Raw genomic sequence first — 18,639 nt, forward strand, 5'->3', positions numbered from 1 at the left:
GTAGCTGGCTTTCCATAGTAAACATGAGGGTGGGGGTGGGGAAGCAGCAATGACTGTACTCTTTAATTTTGTGTTATACCATGCCCCTGTGGCAGCCATTTTGCGACTGGTGCACTGAGCATTCTTAAAAATTTTGAAATGTTCCCCCTGACTCCTGGTGTAAATACTTCAAGAAATATTCAAGTGTTAATGTCAGGTTATCGAGAAGTATTCCCTGTCTTAACAGAATCCTGCATGATTCTAGAGTTTTTAAATTTTAATATTGTGCTTTTCCTTTTTGAGCCATTTCTATTAGCTTATATCCAAAAGCCTATTTTGAGGAAGAAATATAGATGTATGGGATATGGTTTTTCTTCAAAGCCAGCATACCTAAAGTACAGAATATATAGTTCAATCATTTCTCTGAAGCAGGATGGATATACTTTATTCCATATGTATGCTCAGGTTGCAAAATAGGGTTAGGGTTAGCCCAATATTTATTTTTTTAAGAAACTGCAGTCTTTGCAGGATTCTTTTAGGATAAGATATACTTCTCAATAACTTGACTTACTGAAACTTGAGGTTGAAGTTCTCACACAATGGTGATCCCAATTTAGATAAACTTTTTTTGGGCCAGTGAACATATTTGGAATTTTGGTGCCAGTCAAAATGCTGCTGGCAAGAGGGAGCAGGGCATAGCATAACAAAATGTCTGCCACATCCAAAAGGGCTGAAAGAGGACCACAAAATGGTAACCCCTCCCATCATTGGGGGAACAGACACTGTCTCAGACAGACAAGGCCTCTTGTACCTCTCCTTTGTTATGAACTGGTAAGAGGGTGAGTGTCCAAGCCTGGCATCCAATGAAATGTGGGCATGTTAAAGGGGGCTGGGCCAGTGCAAACAGGAAGAGCAAAACATTGTGCATTGTGGGGGTTTTTGAGGGAGTATTTACTGAAACCACAGGTGCCATAGGAGGTACTAATGGATATACTGGTGTCTACGGGCACCATGTTGGCAACCCCTGATCTACAAGTTCTCATCTTTGCTCATGTTTGGTATCTGTTTCATATGTATATATCTTTAATTTTTGAGCTACTTCTATGTGCTTAATATGGAGATGCGTATATAATATACCAAACAAACTACATATGCAGAGCTTACTTTGTAGGACTACAGTTTATACTTTTAAATGAAAAAAGGGAAAGGTGCTTTGGATTAGAGAAGTTGATTTTATTAGTGATAGTATTCCATTTAAGACAAAAGCCCTCTTCTGTTGGATTTCTTTGCACTATATTTGAGTGATCCAGATAGTTACACTCTTGAATTCCACTGATTTTAATGAGATAATTAAAACACCTGCTTAAATGTATCCTATTAAAATTAATGGGACTTAAATGAGCTTAATGTTGGCATGCTGGTGTCTACTAAATCCAAAATGAAAACACTGATACTAAATGGAGGAAAGAAAGGCAGTTGGATTGGAGCAAAAGTTGGTTGCGGAAGTCCTGCAGTGTTTGTATTACAGTTGGGAGATTGTAGCTTGAATCTAGTAGGAAGAGCATGTCAAATATTCTTTAAGGAGTTCTGACACTTCTGAAGACATTGATTTGTATATATTTCTGAATGTATCTTGCATCCATTTACAATTTTATTTCTTTTGGTTTGTCAGGTACACAAGGAGTTGCACCTAGTCCCGTGATTGGGCTACAGACACCTTCTACAGGCCTTTTGGGTGCACGACCTGGTTTGATACCACTTCAGCGGCCACCAGGAATGCCACCACCTCATCTGCAACGGTTTCCAATGATGCCCCCTCGGCATATGCCTCCCCATATGATGCACAGAGGTCCACCTCCAGGCCCAGGTGGTTTTGGGATGCCTCCACCTCATGGGATGAAGGGTCCTTTCCCTCCCCCTGGGCACTTTGCGAGGCCTGGTGGACCTGATGATAGAGATGGAAGACAGTTCAGAAATGATAGGCAGCCATTTACTCCAAACAGAGACCAGGAAAGGTTTGGAAGGAGGTCTTTTGGAAATCGGATAGAAAATGAACGTGAACGTTATGGTAACCGCAATGACGACAGAGATCATGAACGCCTTGGTAATCGGGAAAGGAGAGAATGGGGAAGAAGAAGCCCTGAACGTGATAGACATAGAGACTTGGAGGAAAGAAATAGGCGTTTTAGTGGACACAGAGAGAGAGATTCTAGAGATAGGGAATCTCGCAGAGAAAAAGATGAAAATCGAAAGGAGAAACCCGAGTTGACAGACAGGGCAGATGGTGTCAAAAACCATGAATCCCAGAGTGGCAAAGTGGAAAATACAGACTCTGTTTCTGAACTTAATAAAGGGGAGTCTGAACCCACAGGTGTAAAACCTGTTGAAGAGTTAACATCTGAGACTACCTCACCTCTTGAACAACCTGAACCGGCTCAGTCATAGAGGCTCCTCGCTAGACTGGAATATTTGCCCAAAAGAATAAAAAATGACATTGGAGTGTAGAGCTTTAGAGTTGTACAGTATGCTGTATATTTGCTTTTGCTATATCACAATTCCTCCATAGTTTATGGGGATATGTAAGCAATTTGATTGCTTCCCTTCTATTTAAAATAGCAACAAAAATAACAAAGAAATGAATAAACCATTACCCATTTTTTGCTGTAACTTTTTAAAAGTTTTGACTTTAAAAAGTTTACAAGTCAGAATTAGAAGTGCTATTTTTTTTAATTTAAGTGAAGGTAACGGTAAAAGCTCTTAAAAACAAAATAGGGATGTGTTTTTAATAAACTCTATTTTCATAACAAACTTTAATGTGTGCTATTCTTCCTACACTGCACTGAAGTGGTAAAGGATTGTTCAACATCTTAAAGTTTGAACTGTTAATGCTGTACTGGAGTCTAAATTAGACTTTGTTTAAATCTGTTAAACATGTTTGTGTAACAGTTCACAAAAACTTAAGTGTACGTGGTAGTTATGTTCTTAGATTTCTGAATTTTAATTAACGACATGACTATTCTAGATGGAAAAAATAAGTTTTTAAATGTTTCAAGAGAAAGTCTAGTGTTTGCAGTGAAATATTTTTATTTTTGCTTTTGTTTTCCTCACTATCCAATAGATTGTGATAAATACTGCCCTAAAAATAAGTTCCCTGTTCAAAAGGTTCAATATTAGGTTAAGAAAAGTACATCTGCTTATTTTTTGTAATTTAATTCATTGTATGTTTGAAGGATGACACCAAATTGCTATATTCTAATCTGACTTGAGAGCAAATGTTAAGTTTCTAAGATTGTCTCTCCTGTTTGTCAGTAACTGACTACTGTAACTGCTAGTTGTCAAATTAGCTTGTTTAAACAGAGCAGCAAGTTTTGACTTACTAGTTCTTCTGCTGCATTTTAAAATGCAGCTAGCATTTAGCAAGTCAGCAAACTTTGAGAAGTGTGTACATTTTCTATTTCCGTAATGACTCCTATGCACGACGAGAGATCTTACCATATTATCTGCAACAAAACTGATGCTCTAGCCCCCCCCTCGATTTTTTTAGCTTGACATGCTCAGTAGCTCGGTTACTGTTCCCATTTAGGTGAAGACAGGGATCCCTCCCCCGTGGACATTTTTTGGCAGGTGGGGTTAGAGGCAGAAAACTTATCTTGCATTGGTAGAATAAAGAAAAAAAAATCATATATTTGTGATACCAATTTCCATGTGTTGAACTTTCTTACTATACTATTAGCATCTCAGAAGACACACCAAAACCTAATTTTAAAACTAGCAATAACTTTATGAAGTTGGAAATGGTGTAGGCATGTTTTCTTTTTGAAATTTAACAGTGGGAACTATGCCAACATGCTGAAGCTGTTAGCTACAGAATATCCTCCCCCAAAGTTCTATGGAAAACTAATTTAAGCTGCTAGATTTTTAAAGCACACTAATAGCTCATATTTTTACTGATAGTTGCCACTACTGCTTTGAAGGAACATGTATGCCATCTGAACAGACTTGTTTAAACAAGATGTAAGTTAACAAAACTATTGCCAATGTTTTATTTGAAAGTAAGTACAGTATAGCCAGCTTATTCAAAGGCAGGACTGCAAAACCTACATGATTTCAGGTAAGAATGTCAGTCCTGGTCACAGCAAAGGTCTCTCACCTGCTCAAGCATGGTAGACAACTGCCAGACTCCCTTCAAGACAGCTGTATAGGAAACAAGTGCTTTCTGTGTGCCTCTTGCATTGAAAGGGTTTAGCCAAGACCCTTTTCCCAAGCAAGCACGCTGCTGACATGTTAGGCACAATTTACAATTTCCATGCACGTTCATCTGCAATATCTACAGATCTCTTTGTGCAATGAGATTGGTATGAATATTAAGGTTAAGAAAATGTCAAGTAGAAAGTTGCTAATATGTACAGCAGTAGGTAGAGATGGCAGAAACTGCTCCTCTATATGCACAGTAGCCCTCTTCTCTACAGCTATGCAGTTGAATAACTCCCTATAAAAACTGATGCTCAGTTCATTTATTTTAGACAGTTCAGCAGGGTTTTTTTCCTGCAGTCAAGACAGGCCATAATCCAGTATCTGCCCTTGGCAGGACCATATACTATATTTTACTCTATATTTTCCCCATGAAATCTAAACTATGCTCTATTGCCTAAATAAGGGGGACTGTAGGGATTTAGATCCTGGCTTCCTCAGGAAGTAGAACAAGACTGTCTGCTCCTGTGCAGCCATAACTCCCACTGTCCAAAACACAGCAGGTATTTTAAGTAAGAGAATTATGTGGCTTACGTCCTCTCTCAACTAAACTCACTTGCTGCCATTACATTTGGTCACAGATTAGGTGTAGCTGGAGTTAGCAACTGAATTCAGAAGCAAATGTTAGTTTAATGACTATGGGGCTTATCCACACTTGTTCTGTAAGGTAGTGGAATCAGGGTGAGTTCTTCCATGTAGAAAATGCCAATGTAAGAGTTCAATAGAATTACACCATAGTAGTGATAAAGCCTTCATGTGTAAGGCTCTGTCAAGCTAACTTGTTAAGCCACCATCAAGTAATTTCCATTGTCCAGATGAGTTGATGAAATCAGGCCACAGACTTTACTGCCTCAGATATGTGAACTGGTGGTGTCTAGTCTCTGCGTAATAGCAAGAACTCTTCAAATTATGTTCTGTTGCTGCTTTAATTACAAGATATACAAAATACGACTTGTCAGCTTAAATTCCATTTAACAGTGCATTTAAATGATTGTTTTTAACCCTAAACAAAGCCAGATCACTGATAATTCCACAGGTACATTTACATTCTGCATGTAGGTTTTGGTACGTGGTGCCACTCCAACACCTTAAGCTTTAGCCAGTCCAATCACACCACAAGCTAGACGAGCACCAGCATTTCCAGTTTTCAAGCTCTCTTCGTTTCCTCCTTTGCCCAGATCATCTGGTTTTTCATGAACCTAAAAAAGGGACAGATCAATATAATTAAGTGAAAGTTGCTGTATTAGCAAACAATTTCAAGGAAAGCAGTCAATTTCAGCCCCACAATGCAAGGCAGTATAAATACTGCAGATCATATAGATTCCAGTAATATAAAAATCAATACAGAGATAACTAAATCAGGAAATTCTAGTTCTGTTCCATGTGATAACTGCATTTTCCCAAATCTTGCTGTCAGAAGCAGTCTGACTAACCAAATCTGTCTAGCTTCCCCTCTATACTGACAGAAAGCTTCAGAATTTGCACTTCTAGCTTAAAAGAACTAGTGCCTCACAAAAAGCCTCCACTGCGTACCATATGAGAAAATATTTTAGCTGATCAGATTTTCAGCAGAAACATTTCCATCTCATTCCCAAATTCATCACTTATTACAGAGATTTAAGTATAACATTTAGATCTGCAGCTCAAGCTAGTTTGAGAAAAAAGCTTTGGACCAAAGTGATGAGCTCCTTAAAATACCTCATTACTGGATACCTCAAAATTTATAGTAAAACTGATCACATACAGTAATACTCAGAAGAAATCTGGGCTTCCAAGGTGCTTTAGCCCATTTCTGGTGCAGCCGATGCCCAACCCACCTACAAGTTATGCAAGCAAGCAAGTCTAAGGAGAATCAGAAGCAGCAAGCCTGTGCTGAGACCTCTAGGTCGTAAGTTCTCAAGCAAACCATTCAAAGGTAAAACAGTCTTAAGATCAATATAATGCATTTTCCCAGAATATGTAGGAAAGTTGCTCAAAAAACACTTACCACCATAGTACGTCCAATAATTGAATGTGGCCCAGAGAGAGAAATAACTTGGTCCTGTATCGATACCTTTGCCACACCTGAAGCACCTGCAGTCACATTGCCAAGATCTCCAACATGCCTGGAATAGTTATTCAGTTTTATTTTAGAAGCAGAATATGCCCTATAATGATTGCTAAATCCAGCTTCCTGAGGTGCTACTGTGACATACCACTGCTCAAACATGCAAAGAAGCTGGTGCTTTTCAGCCTCAACACCAGTTCCTTGAACTATATAGTCAAGTGTTAAGAGGATACTACAGCCAGCTCAAGCTGGACTAGCATGTGTTCACCCAACATCTAGCTATTCACTTAGCTCTGTGTTTTGTCCTAAGCAAGACAATGTCTACTACTGCAACATCCAATTATGCCTAAACCACATATTATTCCAAGTTGACTATTAAACCATCACTTATATAAAAAAATTAAGTGATCTTTAATACTGAACAAGTTACTAGTAGTTTAACTTTTCCTGTTTTAGCCATTGCCTTGCTGAGCCTTTTTCATACTCAAAATACTGGAATTCTCCACTCATGCAATTCAAATAGCATCAGTTCTAACAGCAACACAGGCAGAGGGCTTTACAATTGTACAAAATTCCAGGAAATTCTGAAGAGTTCGGGGGAGTCCAATTTGTAATTTAGACCTGCCATTAAAAAAATTGATACTTTCATTGTAATTCAAATGTACACAACTATTGATGCCTCTAACTGTATGGCTGTATTTTGCTTGTTCTAGTAGTGTCTGTATTAACATTTTCATTTTATGCAATGCTGAATAAACTATATAGAGGACAAATCTCTCACTGTCTTCGAACTAGTATGACACAGACACACACCATTCCAACTAGAGGTTAACACCCCAGCTGGGACGTTCAATGGCCAGGGTACCGGATTTTGCTTGGTAGTATATGCTATGCTTGGGGCTCATCTACACAGGGTTTTACTGTGTGTCTGGTGCTACTTGCATCTCCTTTTAATTCGCATGGTTCACATGACGTTACTGGCAAACACAACCTATTACAGCTTCCCTCCTGAAAATCCTTACTAACCCAATCCTTTGATAATCTGAAAAGGGAAGGAAAAACCGTCTCCACTCTGTATCTCTAGGGCTTGGAGATGTTGTGCTCTGATGCTTTTAGGTGGGTGTGTCAATTGTTCCCCTCTCCGTTCCCACTCCCTCCTCCTCCCTTCTTTCATTTCATTTCCTGTGGGATGAACAGAAACTTCCGCTTCTCTCTCTTGTTCTGAAAGCTTCTTTTATGTTGTTGCAAACGGTGCCTTTATTTTCTCTCCCCCCCAACTTGTGCGCCCAAGCATAACACTGCTCAAACAAAGATTTGTATTTTATCTGTATTGTACCAGTGAAAATACAAATAATCACCCTTCGGGGGGGGGTTCTTAAAAAAACTTACTGGTAGAACAAACTGAGCATGTTCGGTTACCAGGTAAACAGAGGGAGTGGAAATGTTAAATGAGGGGGCATGGTCTTTAGGAAACTGTGTGATTGATGCTTCCCCTCAAGTGTGACTAGAAAATGCCATGTTTGCAGCTGGCATTGATCCCTTACTGTAGACAGTGCAAACAGAAAACAGAGGCAAAAACAGAACCTTTAGCACAAAGTTATGCTTCCATGTGGATAAGCCCTAACTGCCCCTGAAAGGTTCAGATTTTTTTTTTAAAACTACTTTGAAAACATATCAGTAATCCTTCTGAATAAGGAACAGTGCTTGATGTACCTATCCATAGACTTCTTACCACGACAGGAGACTAAGGACCAAAGAAGGAGCTATAAAGTAGATTCTGAAGAATGGTGGATGAGGTAGAATAAAGGGTGTGCCAATGAGACAGGAAGCCTTGCACAGTAGGTACAGAGGTGTGGACCAACAGTAGTATAGGAATATTCAGGGGCAAATGGTGGATTGGTCACTGAAGAGAGCAATGAATAAGAAAATGTGAAGGAAATGAGCATTAGTCCCTAATGTTTTCAGCTCTGGTATTTATATAGCCATCCATGATTCCTTTTGGACATTATTGCTTTTACAATTAATAAGGGACAGTTCTCCTACTAATAATTTCCAGTCCAGCAATGTCCATCAGGTGGAAATGGAAATGGACTGTCTTCAAGTTGATCCAGACTTATGGCTAGGGATTTCATGGTAAGCGGTATTCAGAGGGGGTTTACCATTGCCTCCCTCTGAGGCTACTCCTCCCCAGCTGGCTAGGGCCTGCTCAGCTTGCCACAGCTGCACAAGCCAGCCCCCTCGTCTGCAACTGCCAGCTGGGGGGCAACTGGGCTCCTTGGGACTATGCAGCTTGCTCATGGCTGCACGGGTGGCAGGGCACATAACCCCTGAGCCACTCACTGTGAGGGTGATCTTTAGCTGGTCCTTTACACCCAGGAGACACGAGTGGGGATTTGAACTCACAGACTCTGGACTCCCAGCCAGGCTCTCCTCCCCACTGTGCTATACCAGCTGCTAGTCCACCAGGTAGTTCTCCTAAATGTATTAATGGATGGCCTAAAATTCAAGTACATGGAGAATTTAAGTCCGATCTACAGTCTTCTACCTTTGACTCAGGACCTTATTGTGGCTCTCTGTATTGGAGATGATATAGTACATTGTTCCTTGATTGAGAAAGTGGTACTAATATGCCTAACGACATGAAGGATCTCTCCAGTGCAAGATTAATCTAAATGGAGCATATGGTAGTGTAGGCATTGCTAAGGGACCATAGCAAGCACAGACAGAAGCTCATCTCTCTAATCAAGTTGGACCAGTTCAGGTATGTACTATTAGTGAGAAAGTCCGTATTTAACACAAAATTGGTACAAGACTGACATTCACCAGACAGAAACTTGACTCAAGGATTCTCCACTGACACCACTGGTGCCACCTCTAAAGAGTGAAAAGAGAAAAAAGATAGAGTGACAGCCCTAGGAAGATAAAATAACAGTAGACCTGATGCTGCATACTGGAGTGAAACACTGGCTCTGGGTTGGAAAGGATGGAAGCCACTGCATTAGAAGGTACCTCAAGATCACACACATAATAGGAAATAGTTCTGTACTCAACCTCTGTGTGTCTTCTGGTCCACCATGGGTTTTCCCCTCAGGATTGAAGTGAGGGCCTGCACTGGTACATCCTGTAACAAGTTACCCCAAGTCAGTCTTTCCCACATATGTCACACTGTGCATGTCAGTAAATGATGGCTCTCAGGGCTTAGCCTGATGGACAATTCTTTCCCTTTCTACTTTTAAAAACAAGATAACCTATCAAGACACTTGTAAATGTAATCCACTCTGATTTAACTTAATTCTTAACTGTGTGGGAGAAGACTGTCAATGTATCCTTCTCTCTCTCTCTCCCCTTGAAGATTTGAGAAGATTTCCTGTGTTTGGCATGGTGCACATCACAAGAAATACATGAAATAAATTGCTTCCACAGGAGAAGCATATTCACTGTTTGTAATATAATCTTTCCATTCTTCGCATTCACCATTTACGTTTTTATCATCAGAAAGCATTCTGGAAGTTAAAAGAGCAAGAATAAGAATGTTACCATTTGTGTTGTCTCCAAATTCATGGACATGGAATCCATGTTCCCCTGGAGTCAACCCTTCAATATTTCCTGAAACAGCTACAGGTCCGCTACCCTGAAACAGAATAGCATACATAACAAGGTTCAGACCAATTATTCATCATAAAGCCCTTTCATTTCCTATATGCACATAGCTACAATTAGTGTCTATACAGAAGAGGGTATTTTGCCAATATGACACTGTACTGAACAGAGAACTGACCCTTCAAGTAATACATGCTTGTGCAATTGTATTGTAGCATTTTGGCTTGGTACCAACATGAACCTGGGAATCATTATCTTCACCATGGTGCCTACAGTTCCATAAATGAATTCTGGTATACCAAACACCAGGAGTAGTTGTTTAGAAGCCTCATGCGCAAACTGGCTTCTCCAGTGTGAACAGTCACCAGAGAGATGGAATGCTGACAAGGATATTATGCGTGCATTTACACCAATACAGAGAATGTGAGGTTTACACCTGCTGCATGGTCATCGTGTGAAGTGCTTTTTATTGACCTTCACAGGGTGCCTGACATTTAAAGCTACTTATAGAACAATGCCCAAGGCAGGCAGTGATTCAAGTTTCTTAATAAGCATGCATTTTGCAACCTCCTCCCTAAAGTACATTACAAACATCAAATCAACTTTTTAATGTTCAAGCAGATTTTTCTTTGTGGCTCTTAACAGTGTTTTACTGGAATCATAAAGTCTCTCTTAAATAAATGCATTCAAAGATAGACTTCCCTGATAAAATTCCAAATGACTTTTCATTAAAGCCTTTTGTACATGTAAATGAGAATATATGTTTATTCTCTGCAATTCAGAGTCTTCTGGCCTCTGACAGTTGACAACAGTCCAGATACCAGGCTCTTCCTTCTACACAGAGAGGGCAGAAGAACCTGCAGGTAGACTTCAGGCACTGGATGATGGCGAGACAGTCAACCTACAAAACCTGTTGGTCTGCAGAGTTTTCTTGCATAGCTGTTTATTCAGGCTAGGCAGAATGTGATATGCTCCACTTGCCGAGAACAGGGTGGCTTCAGAAAAGGGAGACCCACCCTTGACCACTGCATTCTGTTAAATCATATGGCAGAAAAATACACGGGCCCTCTGGGTAACAGCTTGTTCGTAGCTTTCGTTGATCTTAAATCTGCTTTCGACGCCATTCGAAGAGACAAGCTTAGGGCTAAACTTTCTCAATCTAACATTGATAGGAGACTCCTTTATCTCACTTATCGTCTCCACCAAACTACAACCCTCCGTGTTCGCTGTGGCGCTGTTGGGACACTAATGAGCTCCATTCCTGCCCCCAATGGGGTCAAACAGGGCTGTATCCTAGCTCCTGCACTTTTCAACCTCTTTCTGAACGGCCTCAGTACACGCTGCCACTCTCCCGCTTTCCATCCCCCAAAAGTGGCTGACCAAAATTGCCCCCTGCTACTATATGCAGACGACACTGCACTTTTATCCTTGTCTCAAGTAGGCCTGAAAAGACTTTTCCGTGCCTTCATGACCTACTGTACCACAAACCTATTATCTATAAATTTCGATAAGACCAAAATCCTAGTCTTTTCCCACCGTCTTTCACTGTCCGAGTGGACAATTAATGGACAAAAAATCACCCAGGTTAGGCAATATAGATACCTGGGGGTTACCTTTCACTCCTCTCTTTCCTGGTCCCCTCACATATGTACTGCGGTGCAAACTGCCAAAAATACATCAAAAGCCATTCTCCATTTTTTCTATACCAGGGTCAGGAAGTACATACCAGCAGCCTCTCAGGTCTTTAAGTCCAAAATCTTCCCTCAACTCTTGTATGGTGTCCCCCTTTGGGCCCCGAGTTTTAATCCTAAAACTGAATAAACTTTATAATCATTTCTGAGATTAATTTTTGGGGTCCCCCTTGCGTCTCAGCTGCCGGTCTCAGGCTGGAGGGGGGCCTGCCCTCCCTAGAATCTATTGCCTGGACTCTAATGTTCAGATACTGGGTTAAACTAGCCTATACAAGTCCTTCCTCTGGATATTTGTATTTCCTCTGGCGCAATTCCTTCTCCAGCTCTTGGTCCAAAGCTCTTCTTGCCAAGTTGGCCACGGTGGGTTTCTCAGTGGAATATCTAGTTTCGCTGGATCCTGTGACAGCCAGACGAATCATCAAGACTCGGATTAAGGACATGTATCTTCAGAGCTCGATGACTAATGCCGCCAAAACCTGCTCCCCCCTTTACTCTGATCTAAATTACACATTCCCTAAACCTGCTCCCTATCTAGAACATCTGACCATGCCTAAATTCCATCAAGTTTTCTCTAGGGCCCGATTTAATTGCATCTTCTCACCCTTTTGAATCTCGTTTATGTCCCTGCAAGAACGCAGATGTCGAGACCTTGCCCCATGTCCTCTTTGACTGCCCCTACTACACAGCCGAACGTTTCAAATACTTAAATCCAATTTTAAAAAATCTCCCTGGCAGGCCTAAAACCATACTACTGCAACATCTTCTGGTTGGTTATGACAAACCAACAGCTCTATCTGTTGCTAAGTTTATCTCTGCTGCTCAACGTATCCGTATGAAGATTCTCCTGTCTTCTTAGCAAATCAATGTTGTTTTAATCTTCATGAGCTTTGTTTGATATATTTTATGTATTTTATAACCATAGATTTTATTTCTTGGAAAATTAATTGTATTGGGTCCATGATGATGATATACTCCACTTCAACAAGGGATTCCCACTTCAGCTCTACATACTACACTAGCCTGTGTTGTAATAAACACATTGTTTAACTTCTGGATAACTGCTTAACTAGATCAACATGCACATTAAGTAGCCTTGGGCAAAGCAGTTCACAAACTTAGCAATGAACTACCTGCAAGTCTTTGCATACTCCCTTTTTAATAACGGAAGCATTTATGCCAAAGCCTGGCAGTGTTGACAGTAGTTATTCACTCAGTTCAGGGAGGATACATTCATAACAGAAGGACACTGCATTATTAACTTTGAAATGCCATGGGATGCAAACCTACCGAAGTCTTACTTTGGCTCTGTCTTCTCCCAAAAAGGGTCTATGGGAAACATGTAGAAGGGGCAGAACTGGAGCTTGAGATTGATAGAATACCTAATCACTTTGAATGAATTCAAATCAGTAGGGCCCAATAAACTTCATCCTAGAGTACTGAAGGAACTGGCTGAAGAACTCTCAGAACCACTGTCTATTAACTTTGCGAAATCACAGAGGACTGGTGAAGTGCCAGGTGACTGGAAAGAGCTAATGTTGTCCCTATGTTCAAAAAGGAGGAACCGGGGAATTACAAACCGGTCAGCCTAACATCAATCCCTGGAAAAATTCTGGAGCAAATTATAAAGCAGTCAATCTGTAAGCACCTTGAAAACAATGCAGTGATTACTAGGAGCCAACATGGTTTTATGAAGAACAAATCCTGCCAAACTAATTTTATCTCATTTTTTGATTGGGTAACCTCCCTGGTAGCCTGTGGGAATGCTGTGGATGTAATATATCTCAACTTCAGCAAAGCTTTTGACAAAGTACCCCATGATATTCTGATTAGCAAGCTAGCTAAATGTGGGCTGGATGGAACAACTATCAGGTGGATCCACAGTTGGCTCCAGAATCGTACTCAAAGAGTGCTTAGCAATGGTTCCTTCTCAAACTGGGCGGAAGTAACGAGTGGGGTACCACAGGGCTCGGTCCTGGGCTCGGTCCTGGGCCCAGTGCTCTTCAACATTTTATTAACGACTTGGACGAGGAGGTACAGAGCATGCTTATCAAATTTGCAGATGATACAAAATTGGGGGGCATCGTTAATACTGTGGAAGACAGAAACAAAATTTAAAGGGACCTTGATAGGCTGGAGCATTGGGCTGAAAAAAACAGAATGAAATTCAACAGTAATAAATGCAAAGTTCTACACTTAGGAAAAAGAAACCAAATGCACAGTTATAAGATGGGGGATACTTGGCTCAGCAATACGACATGTAAAGGATCTTGGAATTGTCGTTGATCACAAGCTGAATATGAGCCAACAGCGCGATGTGGCTTCAAAAAAGACAAATGTTATTTTGGGCTGCATTAACAGAAGTATAGTTTCCAAATTGTGTGAAGTATTAGTTCCCCTCTAAGGTCAGCACTGGTTAGGCCTCATCTTGAGTACTGCATTCAGTTCTGGTCTCCGCACTTCAAGAAGGATGCAGACAAACTGGAACAGGTTCAGAGGAGGGCAACAAGGATGATCAGGGGACTGGAAACAAAGCCCTATGAGGAGAGGCGGAAAGAACTGGGCGTGTTTAGCCTGGAGAAAAGACGAATGAGGGGGAGATATGATAGCACTCTTCAAGTACATGAAAGGTTGTCACATAGGGGAGGGCTGGGATCTCTTCTCGATCATCCCAGAGCATAGGACACGGAATAATGGGCTCAAGTTACAGGAAACTAGATTTCGACTAAACATCAGGAAAAACTTCCTAACTGTTAGAGCCATACAATGGAACCAGTTACCTAGAGAGGTAGTGGGCTCTCTGACATTGGAGGCATTCAAGAGGCAGCTGGACAGCCATCTGTCAGGAATGCTTTGATTTGGATTCCTGCATTGAGCAGGGGGTTGGACTTGATGGCCTTGTAGGCCCCTTCCAACTCTTATGATTCTATGAAGTCATACTGGAGAAATACTGATAGTGCACAGTACATTCCATAAGAAGTTGATAGCTTCTGAACTAGCACACCAGTGTAAAATATATTCTTTGGAATCCTACAACATCAGTAGACCAGTATACATTACATAAGAATTAAGAGTACTTCACAGGGATGAACACAGGGTATGGTTTTTAGAATAAGAGCTATTTTGTATTTTATAATCTGTTGTAATCCATTTTGAGTATCAAATTATCAAGCTAAATCTTCAAAATAATTTTCACCCTGAGATCCACTGCACTCTTACCAGAGAAACCTCCACAGAAATGTTTACTCTATGAACATACAATTACTCCTAGAAATACAGCAAAATGCCTGAAATATTCATGCACCATCAGAACATTTGTAGCCACTACCACAGGTTTGGGTCCATTCCATAAAAGTCATACTGAAATAATGCCAATTACAACAATTCTCTTCTAATCCTAATTATGTTCCCTCTTATCCTAATACTTAAAACACATGAAACCAGAAAGGATCATGGTGTCAGTAACATAAGAGTAGCCAATGAGGTGCCCTTCAGATGTTGAACCCCAACCCTCCTCAGCCAGTCTGGCCAATCGTCAGGGATGATGTGAACTGGAATCTCATAACATCTCACCACATTGGCTATCCCTACAATAAGATGTTGCTACACAGATAACCAGTCAGGGCATTTGCAGTCTTACTAATACAGTCTGTTAAACCAGAGTGAACCAGCCATGTAGATAAAGATGACTTTTCCTAAAGTACTGATTGCTGGCATGTACAGCAGCTTATAAAACTGTAACAAGATAAACATAAAATACATTCACACACGTGTTCAAAAGTGTAACCTCAAAATTCACATTACCTATTAAATACTTAATGGCTACTCTTCTGCCCCACTATTCTCATTATTTCCACATGTGATTTTTTTCTGGCTTAGGTAAACCACAGCAAGGAAAACCTCTTAATTCTCATTGAACTCCCAGGGACTGACTTACAAGCAAGCAGGGACTGAGGAACCTGTTTGCCCAGGGGATTAGAGTCCATCACTCCCCCTTTCCTCCCGGAACAGCAGGTGGGTGAAGCTACTCTTTCCAACAACCATGATTCAGCACTTTGTTCCCTTTGATAATTTCCCCGTTCTTTGGCTACCGAATGGAGAAGGGGAAGAAACAGGTGCCCCGGAGCAGTTCGGGAGGTATTCCTAAGAGGCAATCTCTTGCAAACGGAATGACGCGGTTAAGGGAACCAACAATCCCAAAGCGTCCAGGTGCTATTCTACGGCCCCAGATGTCCTGTTGGGGACGCGAGTTATTGAGTTATTGAGCTGCACATGCAGAGAAAACAAAAATTACTTCTCGCACCTCACCTACTAGCGGGGCCAGATTTTATGTAGAACTGGGGCGAGCTGCTTTCCTTTCCCTAGAATCCCCCACCAATTATTTCCTAAAAGGTCCCAATCCGATCTAAAAAGATCCCAAGCCAACTCTTACCTTGGTAAGACGGTAAAAACTGGATTGGGATATTTTTAGGAAGTAATTGGTGGGTTCATATATATAGCTAAAATTCAATTTTAACAGGCCCAGCTACCTTTTATTGATCGTTCCCCTTTATTATTATTTATTTATTATTTCAATTTATATACCGCCCTTAGCAGAATAGCTCTCAGGGCGGTGAACAAACAAGATAAAATACAATATATCATAATAAAAATCATAAAAACATATACAAACAAACAACAAAAAACACTACAAAAACACAATACGACAAAAATTAAAAATACGGATTAAAAGATTAAAATGGTTAAGAAAATTAAAATGCCTGGGAGCATAGAAAGGTCTTTACCTGGCACCGAAAAGATAAAAGTGTAGGCGCCAGGTGTACCTCTTCGGGGAGGCTGTTCCACAACTCAGGGGCCACCACAGAAAAGGCCCTAGATCTAGTAACCACCCTCCGGGCTTCCCGGTGGGTTGGTACCCAGAGGAGGGCCTTAGATTCTGAACGAAGTGAACGGGTAGGTTCGTATCGAGAGAGGCGTTCCACAAGGTATTGAGGTCCCACGCCGTGTAAGGCTTTATAGGTAAGAACCAGCACCTTGAATCTCGCCCGGAAGCAAATAGGAAGCCAGTGCAGTCGCGCCAAGACAGGTGTTATATGCGAAGACCGACTGGTCCTCGTCAGTAGTCTGGCAGCTGCGTTCTGCACCAGCTGAAGCTTCCGAATTGTCTTCAGGGGCAGCCCTACGTAGAGCGCATTACAGTAATCCAATCTTGAAGTTACCAGAGAGTAACTTTATCGGAGTCAAATCATTCTAGACAGATCGAGGAGAGGGGGGACGGCTGAGTGGCGCGCACATTAGAGACCTAGCGAAATGTCAGAGGTACGGCAATGAATCCACTTTCCTTAGCTCAGCCCCAAAGTTGCAACCCTATACGTTTACCCGATAATAAATCCCACTGAAATGAGCTGGGCTTACTCTGGGGTGTACACGCGTAGGATAGAATGGGTCTGACAAGCGACCTTCAACGTGCAACTGGGAAATGCCATCTGACTAGGGGACAACCGTCCGCCTCCTAACTCGCCTCCCAAATCTCTTACAGAAAGATTAGGAGGACCGCCCGCTCTGGGCCTGAGCGGACGCAACTGGACCAAAAGGCCGACCGGCCACCCCCCCCCCACGCCAAGTACCCAAAGGAAGGGAAACCGCTAGCCTTTCCGACCGCGCCCTCCAAACAAATGTGTAGCGCCCTCGCGCCCGGCCTTGCCTTTTGTTCGAAGAAAATGACGCCCTTGACAGGGCTCTGAGTGGAGTCACCAACTAGGACGCAAACGGCTTTCTGCATCGCCATATTTCTCCTCGCCTCAGCAGCAATCGCTACTCCGAGAACCCAAGCGCCTACGTCACTAGCCTCCACCCGCTCAATTTTTTTTATATCCTCTGGTTACCAGTCCCCTTCCCAATCAAAACGCTTAGTTTCGCGTCTATGCCCGCCCTCGCGAGAAAATGTGGCCAAACACTCGGCCGAAACTTCCCCCTTTCTCCCAACCAGAAGGGAGAAAAAGCCGAATACGCACTCTGCCACTCTTTCTGAGCCAATCACAGCCCTAAAGTCTGTTCTTAGGTCGGCCTCAGCCTTGGGGACCAAGCCCCTCCCCCCTCCCCCGCCGTTTTTTTTAATCGCTCGTGGGATGGGGAAGGAGAAACTTACGGTCTCAGGACGCCTTCTTAGCATTAATTCCATTGAAACAAGTGGGACTACTCGGAAGCAAGAGAGTTACGAATGGCAGCCAAAGTTAATATGCCGCAGGGAGAGAGGGAGGAATTATCCCTTGTTGCCTCAGATGTTCAGTGATTGAGTTCCAAATCAAATCCTAATTATGACAGAAGTGGGTTATGGGTCACGATCTGTCCTCTCGTGTTGCTTTTCAAATAATTTTGTTTCCGGAAGCGCTGCTTAGGTGGTCCTTACCATATTAGCTTGGGTACTTGGTTCTCTTTCTTATTTTGGCTGCAATTCAAAAGTATCCCCATCCCGTTCAGAAAAATATATAGGCGCAAAATTATTCCACCACCAATTTTGTTGCTTGTTTCTGCAGTGATATTTGATGCACCGAATTAAAATTTTACAATTCTACCTTCATTCAATTGCTCCAAATATTGCACAATTATTTTTGTAGAAAAAGGGCTATTGCTCAGTGGTAAAGCATCTGCTTTGCATGCAGATGTTCCAGGCTCAGTCCCTGCTGGCTGGGAAATATCTAAAACCTTGGGAAACTGCTTCCAGTCAGTGCAGACAACAACATGGATCTAGATTGACCAATGGGCTGACTCAGTATAAGGGGAATTCGTGTGGTCTGGGGCTAAATATTCAGTCCATATGCAAAGTCATCTGTGATAGTATATGCTTGTGCTTCACTGTTCATATATGTATTGTAAAACTAATTGGTTGTGTTTCCCAGCATATGGTTGAACATGTATGTAACAATATACACGTGGTTTGCATATGAATTTATTAATACTTTCTATACAGGGATTTCGTAACTTTCAAAGCAATCTTGTGGATAGTGATTTCATCAAATGTTACAGAGAGAACTTAAGTCAGGGTCTCTTGTGTACAAACACTGCCATTACAAT

The 18,639-nt window shown here is 41.6% G+C and overlaps 2 protein-coding genes across 2 annotated transcripts in view; one reads left to right on the forward strand and one right to left on the reverse strand.

Moving 5' to 3' along the window:
- The window catches only part of SCAF4 (SR-related CTD associated factor 4), an 87,135-nt gene extending 80,098 nt beyond the window's left edge, over positions 1 to 7,037 (forward strand). Inside the window, exon 20 of the mRNA XM_061627852.1 lies at positions 1,652 to 7,037. Coding sequence (XP_061483836.1) covers positions 1,652 to 2,424 — 773 coding nt within the window. The 3' untranslated portion in view covers positions 2,425 to 7,037. The remainder of the gene's footprint in view (positions 1 to 1,651) is intronic.
- On the reverse strand, positions 5,138 to 17,421 carry SOD1 (superoxide dismutase 1). The gene is made up of 5 exons (XM_061627853.1): positions 17,270 to 17,421; positions 9,815 to 9,908; positions 9,329 to 9,398; positions 6,218 to 6,335; positions 5,138 to 5,429 (listed from the first exon to the last, which is right to left on the reverse strand). The coding sequence occupies exons 1-5, from the start codon at positions 17,351 to 17,353 to the stop codon at positions 5,319 to 5,321; spliced, it is 477 nt and encodes a 158-aa protein (XP_061483837.1). The 5' UTR covers positions 17,354 to 17,421; the 3' UTR covers positions 5,138 to 5,318.
- Between the last annotated feature and the right edge of the window lie 1,218 nt (positions 17,422 to 18,639).

Source organism: Rhineura floridana, chromosome 5 (assembly GCF_030035675.1).
Source record: "Rhineura floridana isolate rRhiFlo1 chromosome 5, rRhiFlo1.hap2, whole genome shotgun sequence".
In the NCBI taxonomy this organism is placed as follows: Eukaryota; Metazoa; Chordata; class Lepidosauria; order Squamata; family Rhineuridae; genus Rhineura; species Rhineura floridana.